The sequence below is a fragment of the Panthera uncia genome, unplaced genomic scaffold (genome assembly GCF_023721935.1).
Source record: "Panthera uncia isolate 11264 unplaced genomic scaffold, Puncia_PCG_1.0 HiC_scaffold_1774, whole genome shotgun sequence".
Lineage (NCBI taxonomy): Eukaryota > Metazoa > Chordata > Mammalia > Carnivora > Felidae > Panthera > Panthera uncia.
In genome coordinates this window covers 18,485-31,398 of record NW_026058442.1, presented here as the reverse complement: position 1 = coordinate 31,398, position 12,914 = coordinate 18,485, and the positions used below count along the sequence as shown (strand labels likewise).

Sequence of the window (12,914 nt, the reverse complement as noted above, 5' to 3'; positions counted from 1 at the left end):
TATATAATTGTAATATGCACACAGATGATATATAATGGCAAATTATGTATAAATACATAAATAGTTATAACGGCAAAATATTTCTTCCCCTTAGAATATCAGCCAAAGTTGCTTCAAGTACGTATTTACTCATTTGAGGTTGCCAGGGGATGGAAATAAATGTCAACTGTTTGATCACTAAGTACATTATGTACTGATTATCGTCTGTGCACTCTCACATAAAATTAGATGGCTTAGTATGAATATTAGAACTTTCACGGGGACCTTTGGAGTACTTACTTGTGCCTCTGTAGTTACTGGAAAACTTCCCAAATCAGGACCTTCTTAGAAGTTTGGAACAGAACTTCAGACGCATATACCAACACATGCTTTGGCTTAACAGGAAAGTTCTTTACAAACATGTGAAGCTGAGCAATTAAATTCTCCCCATAATGTCAAATACTGGATAATGGTGGAGGACTCATTCATTCCTGTATACGTTGTTGCAGTTAGAAAAAGAGATTCCATATGGGCTTATTTTTTTAAAACTTGGAAAGCCTTAAAACAAACAGAAGGGTGGTATACAGGGGTCAGGATTAACGTTAAAAAATGCAGAAAGACAGGAGAAAATAAATCCTCTCCTCTGAATGGAAATGCTTTATTTTGAATGATTCATGAGAGCAACTTCAGGAACTCAGAAAAAAACACATTTAACTGACTTATTCCAAATATATTCTGAAACAATGTCATGTTTATTAAATAACGTGCCCAAACGAAGATGGTGTTATGTTATTAAATGTAAAAAGAAAATGCCCATTACAAAAAGAAAGGTATAAGAATTATTCAAGTTATTAGTTCTCAAATATAAAATCAACGTTCCACATACTCAATGAACATTAAACTTGAAAACAAGGCACTATAGGTAATTTATCTTTAAAGAGAGATGTGAAATACTTAAACCATAAGTCATTAGGTATATGTACATATTAATGAAATACTTTCAATCAATGCTAAGGGCAAGTGTCATTTAATAGTGAACCAACACCAATTAAATGACATTTTGGTGTCTTTGTGGAAATGACATTTTCACAAACCCATGTCTCAGCACTGATACTTATGTATCTAGTTCTGTACTCCCAATGATTTTAGGCAGTTTAATTTATTCCAAAAAAAACCCCACAATCTTATGTTTGCTTTTAATAATTTTTATAAGGCAGTAGAGTATATTTTCTGAAATCATATTTATTAGAATTGGCTCTGTAAACTAATGAGTAAAATACAAGCGGGCACATGGGTAAGATAGATTTTATACCCTTTAATTTTATTTTTCCTTTAGGAAAAGCAAAGTAACCTTCTTTCTGTATGTGTGCTCTGAACCTTTTGGGACTGATACAGATCCACGGAGGCCAAGCCTCAAATTAAATCATCCTGTTGCTAAAAGTTAATTGACAGTGTTAAGTACACAAAGTCATCATTACTAACAAAGGGCTGAAAGCTTAATACATATAATTGTGGAATTGCTGCTACCCACATAACTGTTTAGGGCTTGGGGTTTTAGCAGGAAAAGATTCTTGCACTAAACAAGCAAGCTATGGTAAACAAGATGTACTGATTTCAACTACAATTTTTAAACTACCGCAATGTGGTTCAGTGTAGCTAATGTTATGCTTCTATCATAGCACTTAGGTTCAAGTTCTTTCTTCAAAGTCATCAGAATAACAGGGATTGAAGAGACTTTTGAACAATTGCCAGCTCTTGCTGTTGCTGTTTCAAGGAAGGAAATATTAAACATTTACATGCTATTCAGGTCATTGTTATATACACTTCAGCAAACAAAATACCCCAATGCTCACATCCCTTGTTAGTTCTTAATATTAAATATGCACTAAATACTTACAACTTCCATCATAATTTTGTTTTGCAATTTGGTCATTTCTTCTCTAACTTCACTTTGTTCATCAGTAAGAAGATGTTCATGGTCCTTCTCTAAGTCCTGCATACTCTAAAACAAAAAGCCTAGTTTAGTTATAAACCACCACTTTTCATCTCACGCACTAAACATGTAAAAGCAAATTTCAAAACTAACATCTCTTAATATGCAAAGGATGCCCGTTATTTATTCCAAGTAAGATATTATACCTAATACATGGAGACCAAAATACCCACCTAAGAAATTTTTTAAATGTTGTGTTTGAGTCAAATATTATTAGTATAGAGGCACAACAGTAGTAGGCTCAAAACAATGGGTTACTAAACAGTTAAGGTCAAGGTGGAGGGAAAAAAAGAAAAAGACTGACAGTCCCACTGAATGAGATGCCATCATTTTAAAACTCTCTAATAAGCTTTCTAGACACCATGTAACGGTGCATTTATAATGACTCATAATCAATGTAGCATGATTACACTGGAGGGAATAAAATGATCTGTGACACGACCTCTTTAAGTTATGAAAAACAAACATGTTCTAAATCTTCACTATTCACCCAACAAATAGTGATCTACTACAGCCTACATAAAAAGTGCTGTGGGGGAATTTAAAAATGAATACACGATCTCTTCCTTCCTTATTCCAGTGAGAACAAAAAAACATGTAAATAAAAACAACACAAAAACTTTATAACAATTAAGGTAACACAACTTGCTGTGACTATGTAGTGGAAAATAAGATTGATTCTGATTTAGTTGGCAAAAGAATAAGATTTCAGTAGGTAAACGGAAGAGGCAATTGAAAGTATTCTAGAAACAAGGAAGTAATGGTGCGTTAGTTCAGAGAAAGCAACCAATCTGGAGGGGTGGGAGGAAAGAATGAACGTTAAGTATAAAACTACAAAGGGAGCCTTGTTATGGGGGAAGCGGGGCACAGACTTTGAATACCTGAGGGCCTAAAATGGGAAGCTAACGACAGGTTCTCAGGAGGGAAGGTCTATGCTTTGGAAGATCATATTGCAGAATGGTGAGGGATGGACTGGAAAAGAGAACTCAGATTGAGGGTTTAGTAGCATAAGCAAGGAATGATGAAATCCTGAACTAGGGAGCAGCAGTTGGAATTCGAAGAAAGATACTAAGGTACCGTTGCAGAAGTAAAGGACACCTCCCCTCCGCCCAACACACACCAAGAAAAAAGAAGAGGAATGTGCAGGATTCTACTGCCTCCTAAATAAGTATATATCTGCATGAAGAAGAGGACTGTGTCACTGAGGACAGTTGGTCAATGTGCAAATATCACAGCAGATCATTCTCAATTCACAAACGTTTGGTCCTCCTGTGGCTTTTTCATCCTGTTATATTGTATTTAGACCTTCTCTTATGATTTTAAGTTTGCATATAAAGTCATTATTAATCATTAATATTCCAAAAGCAACTATGCCACAAAACACGTAACACATTTGGAAATAAAAGCAGTATTCATCAATTACCGCTGCCTACTCATATTTAACAGAAACCTTCAATACAAGTAAAAGGCATGTAGAAGTGACTTATAGACTTCTTAGTTTCCACTATATATTTATTGCTGATCTCCTCCGAACTGATTGTTGCACAAAAAATTATGATTAAAGTGTTGATAAAGTACCACTTTTCTACACGATACATGTATTTCTAGGTAAAATCCCCAGCTTACAGTTCCCTGTTTTAAATGACTCCCACAAAAGTATTAATTAATCCCCAAAATCAAAACACATTTACCAATTATGTTAAATACAGAGCAACGAACTCCAAATGGAAAATGGTTAACGGTTCAGATGTACAACCTAACTGGGTTTTTCCCCCCACATAGATTCAGAAAGAAACAAACTATCTCCTACTTTTGTACACATGTTATGTTTTATAAGAATGTATTATGTTGCCAAATACCTCTAAGAATTGCACATATAAATTTTTAATTTTTTGCAGTCTCTGTTTCTGAACAACTCTAGCTTGTTGAAGAACTTTTCGTTGCTCTTGAAACATACTCTACAAATATAAAAGAAAAGGATGATAAAATGTGGGTGACATTTAATATTTAGAGAAACATAATCATACATCATGTTTAAAAGGAATATTCTTTAAATCAATACTTGTTAACATTTCCTGTTGTAACAACCTTTATGACCGAGTTTAGATAACTGTGTTCACCACTAATACACAAAAACAATACGATGATCCTACCTAGTAGTCATTAAGTAGGAAATTTTTTTTCTTGCCAATATGGAAAACAGGTTTTAACTCTTGATTTCAAAACCCACAAATGACCCTTCCAAGAATGTGTTTACTACAAGTAGTCAAAAATCTATACACTGATCCTTCCTAACAGTAGTTACAGAGGGAATATTCTTTTCTTAACAACGTTCAAAACATGTATTAATTCTTGGTCATTTCAGTATGCACACAGATGATCCCAGCCTTTCCGCTCCTTGACCTGATCTCCAACAACAATTTTGTCCTCTTCCCTACTTCAGTCGCTCACTTACATAGTCACACCCTGGATTCTGTCATTCCCAATAACTGCAACATCTACATTATATTAATAAGAGAAAAAACTTATATAGGAGCTGTGTGTCAGGTACTATTCTGAACCATTTTAAATAAACATTATATATGATCTCACTTAATCCTCAAAACAACTCTATGAGGCAGGTGCTTTTATTATGTCTCCTTCCATAATAGGTGAGGAACCTGGGTGAGGCACAGGGATAAACAATTTGTGGCTGATTTCACAGCTAGTACTGGTCAACCAGGATTGGATCCCAAAAACTGGCTCCAGAGTCCAGGCTCTGGACCACTATACTATACTGGTTCTCCATTTTTTCCCCCAATATTCAACCTCTACCTCCCTGTTTGTAGTTCTCTCCCTTTCTTACTATAGTCCAACACTCTTTCAGGATTAACATCCCATGGATCCTATGACTTTTCATTGCCCCTGATCCCCACCCTCATATTCTTCCTTTTCCTCCTTCCTGGCCTAAATGCCATGGTCAATCATTATACCTATGCCCTCGCACATGTACCTTACCCCCTTTTCACTCCGCCAATTTGCGTGGCTAAACCCCAACCCTGGAAAATCCAACTCTCCAGCTGCTCTGCCACAACCATGCAATGTGGTCTCACTTTAAATTCATGGTCACTATGACACCAACCTAAGTTAGACCATAATGCTGCTTGGCAATGGCATTTCCCTAGTCCATTCACTGGCCTGCTCTCAGGAAACAGTTCCAGGACTTCTTCTCTGCTCCCGAGAGGCAACACCTCCTCCACCACTCTAACTCTTAACTGGTGGCCTTCCTGTATCCCTAAATAGACAGAAGCAATTCAGAGAGGACATTCAGTCTCCCACCGCTACATCTTCTACCCACCTTTACCCGTCTGGGCTCATGGTCCCTACATTCTCTCCTGTGTTTTTGCATGACCTATCGCTACTTGAGACTTTGATACAATAAATAAATCAATTTTAAAGCCAAAGCTGATACCAACGGCTAGTTTTTCTTGTTGTTTCTGGGCTTTCTGCATGTCTACATTCCACTCCCGAAACAAAGTCAGAAACTGCTGAGAATATTTGAGATGAAGATTCTGCCTGTAAAACATAATAATGAGCACTGTCATAATTCATAAAGACATGAAAGAATTAACCGTATTCAAAACAAAATTGATTTGACACAATTTACACTACAAAAGGAGAAGGCAGTAATAGCATAACAGCAGCTGAAATAGCAGTCTCATGGGAAGCAGAAAGGTGACATGAACAATTTACTCTTATTCCAAAAGTATTGTTCCTAACTGACCAACATAAAAGCTATCTCACATGCCTTACCTCTTTTTTTTTTATTTTTTTTTATTTTTAATATATGAAATTTACTGTCAAATTGCCTTACCTCTTAAAAGCTAATGAGGATTTACTGTACTATCAGTTTTCCAGAAAAATTCATTTTATCTAAAAGCAGTTTACTTTTCATTTCTTCTTACTGAATAGCATATATGTTCTGATACGATAAGTAGATTCATTCAATGAGGATATTATATCCATTTATCATAGAAGATTTCCAAACAGGAATATTTCACTTAAATATATCCCCCGAACAATGTTTTTTTTTTTTTTTTTTAAAGAACGGTGAACACAATTTACCTAAAATATGCAAATTATTTACAATATAAGATTAACCTTTTCTACATAACTGAATACAGTTAACTATCACAAGAATAATGGTTTAAGACATTTACCTGAAGTTCAGCTAGTGTAGGCCTAGAATGAATATAAATTAATGTTATAGGAAGAAAACTCAATTGTTATTTGAAAGGGAAGAAAGGTCATTTTTATTGGCTTCTAGGAAATACATCTCAGAATCTGTTAAGGAGTGAGGTTACAGAACTAAGGAATTTATCTGCTTAGAAAAAAAAAACAAGCAAAATATGTTTTTCGCTGGAAAATTCAATATAATAGAATTTGTCTTAGGTTATTTGCGCCAATGAATACGAAGAAATGATACAAATGTCATCGTGACTCAAAAACAAAAACAAAAACAAAAACACTCCAACAACTTCACCTTTGTTCTTGTTGTAGTTTCCAAACATGCTCAATTGTTTCGTTAGTGGTTTTGATAGAAGCTTTTGTACCCATTTCGAACATTTTTCTCTTTGTGAGAAGAGCCTGTTTAATGTCAACTGTATGGAAAATAGATATTCACTGAAATTTAAATGTTGAAAGTTATTTCGTTTTCATATATTCAGATCAGTACAGGTAAATGTTGCCTTGGCGATGTGCAAAGTACATTTACAATTTATAATACAGACATCATAAATGTCCAATCACTATGTTGTATACCTGGAACTAACATAATGTCGTATGTCAATTACACTTCAAAAAACAAAGTAAGTAAAATAAAATTTATAATTCAGGCATCATTTCAAAAAGCAAGATTTGCTCACTATTTTCTGTAAAATCTTTCCAGTGTTAGTATCCCAATTCTAATTTTTCTAACTGCAGGTCACCTTTTAGTTTAGAGATAATGAAAAGGGCTTAATAATCAATATATTTTTCATTATCAAAATGTGTATAAAGAATCTCGAAGACAGACTTTAATTTCCTTCTGAAAATTTGCTAACACGCACATTTTTCTAAACTTATAAAATATCCTCCAACTCAAGGGACACGTTTACATGGGTAAATGTCCTCCAACTCAAGGGATACATTTGGATGGGTTACCATTAGAATGCATTATATAAAAAGCACGAAAGTATTTTCCTAAAAATGACCCTCAAAAAGGATAAAAATAATTATATCGCACATTAAAAAATTATTTTTCAAGCAATCTAGTGAGTGATGCTTTTAACTGCATTTTACTAACAGAGACAAAGGCCGTGGGTGTAAAATTCTAGTTTAAATAAATGAATTCAAAAACATTTAAAAAAATATTTTCATGGAGCTTTTTATATAACACTTTCATCCATAAGTGCTGCATTTCACAGAATCTGAATACTTCAAATAACGCTTTGCAGAGCATATGATTTGACTTTATGGATCTACAGTCCGTAGTTATTTTTCAGTAGTCATGAAGGATCTGCACTACAATAAAAATATTTTATACACCCAGAATCCATCTATAATAAGAAGTTTATTAGACACCTCACAAAGCAAGCACTTTGTCACCACCAAATAGAGCAAAGCCTTCAAAAGATACTTGCCTGTAAGGATGATCTCTATGGAGAGCCACATATTGACTCAGACTCTGCTAAGTGTACTGTCCTATAGTGCAGATGGTGTAAGTGACATCTGACAGAACAACATAAAATTTAGGAGTTTGGATATGATTAGACACTTCTCACTAGCTAGCAGAGTTCTTTACTTTGCAGCTACACAGTTTGTTAATGAAAAATAAAAATAAAGAGTTATATTAGAGGATTCGATTTGTGCTGCTACTCCAAAGGGAAGCACACTGGAAAGTTATGAAAGGTAGCAAAATTAAGAAAATTTAAAATTGGCAATACACGTTGATACATCACCTAAGCTGTGCACACAAAAGGCAGTATAAACTTTTCTCACACACTCTTACACAGTACATTAAGTGTACACGTGCATAAAATAATGGCATCATTCTTACCTCACGACTGTTAGTACCGTTTTCAGTTTTCCACATCAACAATTCAAAAGGTCAGTAAAGAAACTTACAAAGTTGAATCACACTATAAATACTGGTATAAAGTGCTCTATACTAGAACAAGGCATTAAAACCAGTCTTGGAATCCACTCACTAACATTCCCATTTATAAAAGTTGTATGGATTAAACAATTGTTTTGACTGCAAATATCACTTAAACATACCTCCAAGCCTTTCCAGCATCTTCTGTACTTCATTCCTGTGAAGAAGTTACATGGAACATTATTGAGTAAGGATAAGCAAAGATCATATTTGCTTTGGAGGAAATGTGTCATTCTAGGATTTTATGGAGAATAATTGTATGAGCCATGTTGCCTAGAGCTGGCAGGTGATAACACTATGAAGACATTACCCCACATCTGTCTCAAATGTTCCTGCAGAAGGACTGCTCTCCCCGGGCTTATCCGGTATTGGATTGTTTCCTGCATTGAAATAAAAGTGGAAAGCATTTTAAAAGGAAGTATGGTATTCTGATCAGTTTTCAGGGGGCGGTAGCCTCGCCGTGTGGAGTGTTTTAGGCCTCTTGCAAGCAAAAGTCTTTACGGCAGACATATGAAAGGAAGGAAGCACGTATGCACAGGGTCAGATGAAACTGGATGGGGGATGAGGACCATGCTCTGGAGACAGTGTTGCAAACCTTTCAGGGTTAAGGTCAGACTACACCACCCGGCACGTGTGAGACATTCCGGAAAGAGCAACTGCGAGCGAGCAGAAGTGCTGCTATCTAAGCTTCTGTAATCCTGGTCTGGGATGGGAGGATCGAGTGGGCAACGTCCGGTACATGAAACCGCTTTACACACACACACACACACACACACACACACACACACACACGTGTTTTACTGCTTACAATGCCAAGGACTCAGAAGCAGCGACCTGCCCCGCGGGTGGTATCTACAGGCGCTGCATCTGCAAAGGTGTCAGATAGAGTGTACCTTCAGGAACAGCCTCTGTCCCACTCAGGTCTCTTCTCTCTTGTCCCCGAAAGTCATTGGCTGCCATACCCGGAGCCTCCACCGGGGCCTTCGCAGCTCTCCTCAGGCGCTTCCTCCGAGGTGGCGCCATCCCAAGGTGTCTTCTCAGGTACAGACAGCTCTCCTGCACCTTGTGAGTGCAAACACGCGTGAAAGAAATGGGGACATGGTCAATGAGCGATGCCAGGCAAGGGTCCTCTGCGCAGATCAGAGCATGCGCGTCCTCGTTGTCTCTCGTTGGGCTAGGAGGGGACAAAGACGATGGTGACAGCAGACCCCTGCCCCCCGTGGCTGTGACCCCCTCTCCCTGGCTGCGACCTGCCCCAGGACACCTGAGTGTCAGGACCCTCTGCCAGATTCTTGCCCCTATGTTGGCACAGCGGCTGTCCCCTGCTCTCGGTCCCCAAGGGACAACGTGCTGGTCTGGAGGCCCAAACTTGGCCGTGACCAAAAGAAGTGTCCCCTCCAAATGGATGGGGAAGAAACCGTTCTGCACCTGTCCAGGGACAGTCAGGTCAGGGGTCTCCTCGACATGCCATCTGGACCCCAGGACAACCAAGCAGTCCTGCAGGGCAAGCGGTTGGGCAGGAGGGACAGACGCAGATGCCGCCTCCTCACCAGGTGTGGCCCTGTCCTGAAGAGGGGAACGTCGGGCTCGCTTCCCATCCTGCGGACCCTGCCAGCCCTGCCCTCGAGAGCCTCATCCTGTCCTGTCCTTGTCCTGTCCTGTCGTGTCCTCTCGGAGCCCCGGAGGAATCCGTGGGGACATCACTTCAGAGGTCAGCTCAGCTGCCGCCACCCCCTACTGTCCTTGCGGGCCTTGACCTCATCCTATCCTAACCTGTTCTCATCCTGTATTGTCCTGTCGGATTCCTGTAGGACTCCGTGGGGACATCACCATAGAGGTCAGTACAGCCGCTGCCACCATGCACTGCCCTCGGGGGCCTTGTCTTGTCCTGTCCTGTCCTATTGGAAACCCAAAGGACTCCATGGGAACATCACCGCAGAGGTCAGCCCAGCTGCCGCCTCTACTCACTGCTCTCGCGGGCCATGTCCTGTCCTGTCCTGTCCAGTGGGAGTCCCAGTGGGATATCTGTGGGGATATCATGCAGAGGTCCATAGAGCTGCCACCTCTATACACTGCTCTTAGGGACCTTGACCTGTCCTGTTCTGTCCTATCGGAGCCCTGGAGGACTCCGTGGGGACATCACCTCAGAGGTCGGCCCAGCCACCGCCACCCCACTGCCCTCGGGTTCTCAACCTGTCCTGTCCTGTTCTCTTGGAGCCCCAGAGGACTCCATGGGGACACCCCTCAGAATTCGGCCCAGGCACCACCATGCCACATGCCTTCGGGGTCTCGTCCTGCCCTGCCCTGTTCTCTTGGGGCCCCGGAGGACTCCGTGGACATCACCTCAGAGGTCAGCCCAGCCACCATCACCCACTGCCCTCGGGGTCTCAACCTGTCCTGTCCTGTTCTCTGGGAGCCCCGGAGGACTCCGTGGGGACATCACTTCAGAGGTCAGCCCAGCCACCGCCACCCCACTGCCCTCAGGGTCTCGTCCTGCCCTGTGCTGTTCTCTTGGAGCCCCGAGGATTCCATGGGGACACCAACTCAGAGGTCAGCCCAGGCACCACCACCGTGAGACACTGCCCTCGGGGGCCTCATCCTCCCCCTATCCTGTCATGTCCTGTCAGAGACCAGAGGACTCCCTGGAGACATCACCTCAGAGGTCAGCCCAGCCACTGCCACCCCACCCTGCCCTCGGGGGCCCCGTCCTCTTCCTGTCCTGTCATGTCCTGTCAGAGACCGGAGGACTCCATGGGGAAACCAACTCAGAGGTCAGCCCAGACACAGCCATCCCACAGTGCCGTCTGGGGCCTTGTACTCATCTTGTCCTGTCCTGTCTTGTTGGAATGCCAGAGGACTCCGTGGGGACATCACCTGAGAGGTCAGCTCAGCCCCTGCCACCCCACACTGACCTCGGGGACCTCGTTCTCATGTCTTCCTCTCCTGTCCTATCATGTCCTGTGGAGCCCCAGAGGACTCCGTGGGGACACCACCTCAGAGGTCAGCCCAGCTGCCACCACCCCACTGTCCTTAGGGTCTCATCCTACCCAGTCCTCTCCTGTCCTGTCCTCTCCTGTCCTGTCAGAGCCACAGAGGAGTCCACGGAGACATCACCTCAGAGGTCAGTCCAGCCGCCACCATCCCACATTGCCCTCGGGGGCCTCGACCTGTCCTGTCCTGTCGTGGCCTGTCACAGCCCAGAGGTCTCCGTAGGGACATCACCCCAGAGGTCAGCCCAGCTGATGCCACCCCGCAGGACCCTTGGGAGCCTCGTCCTGTCTTCTACTGTCCTGTCCTGTCCTGTCCTGTCACAGCTCCAGTGGACGCCATGGGAACATCACCACAGAGGTCAGCCAAGCCGCTGCCGCCCCACACCCTGGTCCCCTCATGGCTGAGAAGACACCCCCCCCGCCACCTCCCATGGCAAGACAGGGCTACCGGGTCCACCTCCCCACCCGCCTGGCCTCCCTGAGGGTCTTCCCTATGCCCCACCCTCATCCTCTGTCTCTCTGTCCCTCCCTCCACCCCTCCACAGGCACAGCAACCTCCACACGGAGTCCTCTGCGAAGCTCCTCTGAGGGCCTCGCGATGGCGACGAGCTAGCCAGCCGGGCCTGGGCAGGAGCGTCGCTGATTGGTTGGCTAGGTGCACGTGACGGGGGCGGGACTTTCGCCGAGACACGCCCCCTGAAGGGACTGCCCAGGACCTTGGCGTTGGCGCCAAGGGTGGAGGCCAGGGCTCGGGGTTTCCCGTTCTACCGCCGAGGACGTTTCGCAGGCCATCTTCCTGGGAAATCACAAAAGGACACCGGAGTGGGCGACAGGTGCACAAGCCTCCACCTTCCCAATGTGGGGGAATTAAGACATTATGCTCAGTGAAATATGCTAGTCACAGAAGGACAAATGGTGTACGTATGAGGTACCCAAATTCATAGAGAAAGGGAGTAAAGTGGTGGTTGCCAGGGGGGTGGGAGGAGGAGGGAATGGGCAATAGGTGTTTCATGGGTTCAGAGTTTCAGTCCGCAAAGATGAAAAAGGTTGAGAGATGGATGGCAGTGATGGTTGTACAATGGGAATGTACTTAATGCCACTGAGCTGTACACCTACAAATGGCTGAACAGGTACAATTTGCATTGTTTCTATTTTATTGCGATAAAAAGGCAGAGGGAAACGCTGCTGTAAAGACTGATATCTAGCTCTACAAAACTGTAAGCAAGTCATCCTACCCAGTGGAAGAAAGGTCATAACACCCACATAGATAAGTGTGGTGGGAAAGGAAATTGCATTGGCCAATGAGCATAAAAAAGAGCTCATTCTTCTTAGTGTGGGAGAAATGCTGAAGAGGATTACCACCGCCACCGCCACCGCCACCGCCACCGCCGCCGCCACCACCACCGCAAACGCCACCAGCACGGACACCATCCCCATCCTCCCCACACCACCACCCTTCCCCAGCCAATTGTAATCTGATTATACCCAGTATTGGTGCGTATATGGAACAATCAGAACCCAACCTGCTGGTGTAGTCACATACGTTGGAAATGATTTTGTTCTACTGAATACTCAGCTAGCCTATGACCTAGGAATAGGTCATTAACTGCTTTAACCTCTTTGGCTCCTTCTGACGCTGCAAAGCATATTGCACGGACGCCAGGCATTGGAATATTTCTAGTATCACTGCTTTTTAGGGCTCTAAAGTGGAAAGTATCCACGTGTCCATGGACAGGAAAATGGATGAACGAACCGAGGAGTGGTTCCGCAACGGTGT

General features: G+C 42.6%; 1 protein-coding gene across 2 annotated transcripts; it reads right to left on the bottom strand.

Annotated features, from left to right (window-relative positions):
• Nucleotides 1-751: 751 nt before the first annotated feature.
• Nucleotides 752-11,771, bottom strand: LOC125917376 (synaptonemal complex protein 3-like). 2 transcript variants are annotated; one of them, XM_049623590.1, is made up of 9 exons: nucleotides 11,693-11,771; nucleotides 9,041-9,209; nucleotides 8,458-8,527; nucleotides 8,270-8,304; nucleotides 6,495-6,612; nucleotides 5,428-5,527; nucleotides 3,832-3,930; nucleotides 1,877-1,981; nucleotides 752-1,743 (listed from the first exon to the last, which is right to left on the bottom strand). In XM_049623590.1, exons 2-9 carry the CDS (start codon nucleotides 9,168-9,170, stop codon nucleotides 1,690-1,692), a joined length of 711 nt encoding a protein of 236 aa, XP_049479547.1. In that variant the 5' UTR covers nucleotides 9,171-9,209; nucleotides 11,693-11,771; the 3' UTR covers nucleotides 752-1,689. The 2 variants fall into 2 exon arrangements, with proteins under 2 accessions (XP_049479547.1, XP_049479548.1); XM_049623591.1 differs by lacking the exon at nucleotides 3,832-3,930.
• Between the last annotated feature and the right edge of the window lie 1,143 nt (nucleotides 11,772-12,914).

Excerpts from the sequence above, each read along its gene's own strand:
- LOC125917376 (XM_049623590.1), bottom strand. The coding sequence starts at position 9,170 with ATGGCGCCACCTCGGAGGAAGCGCCTGAGGAGAGCTGCGAAGGCCCCG. Across the intron at positions 5,528-6,494 it reads AAACTACAACAAGAACAAAG|GCAGAATCTTCATCTCAAAT; the intron begins GTGAAGTTGTTG and ends TATGTTTTACAG. Across the intron at positions 1,982-3,831 it reads TATATGTGCAATTCTTAGAG|AGTATGCAGGACTTAGAGAA; the intron begins GTATTTGGCAAC and ends TTTTTGTTTTAG.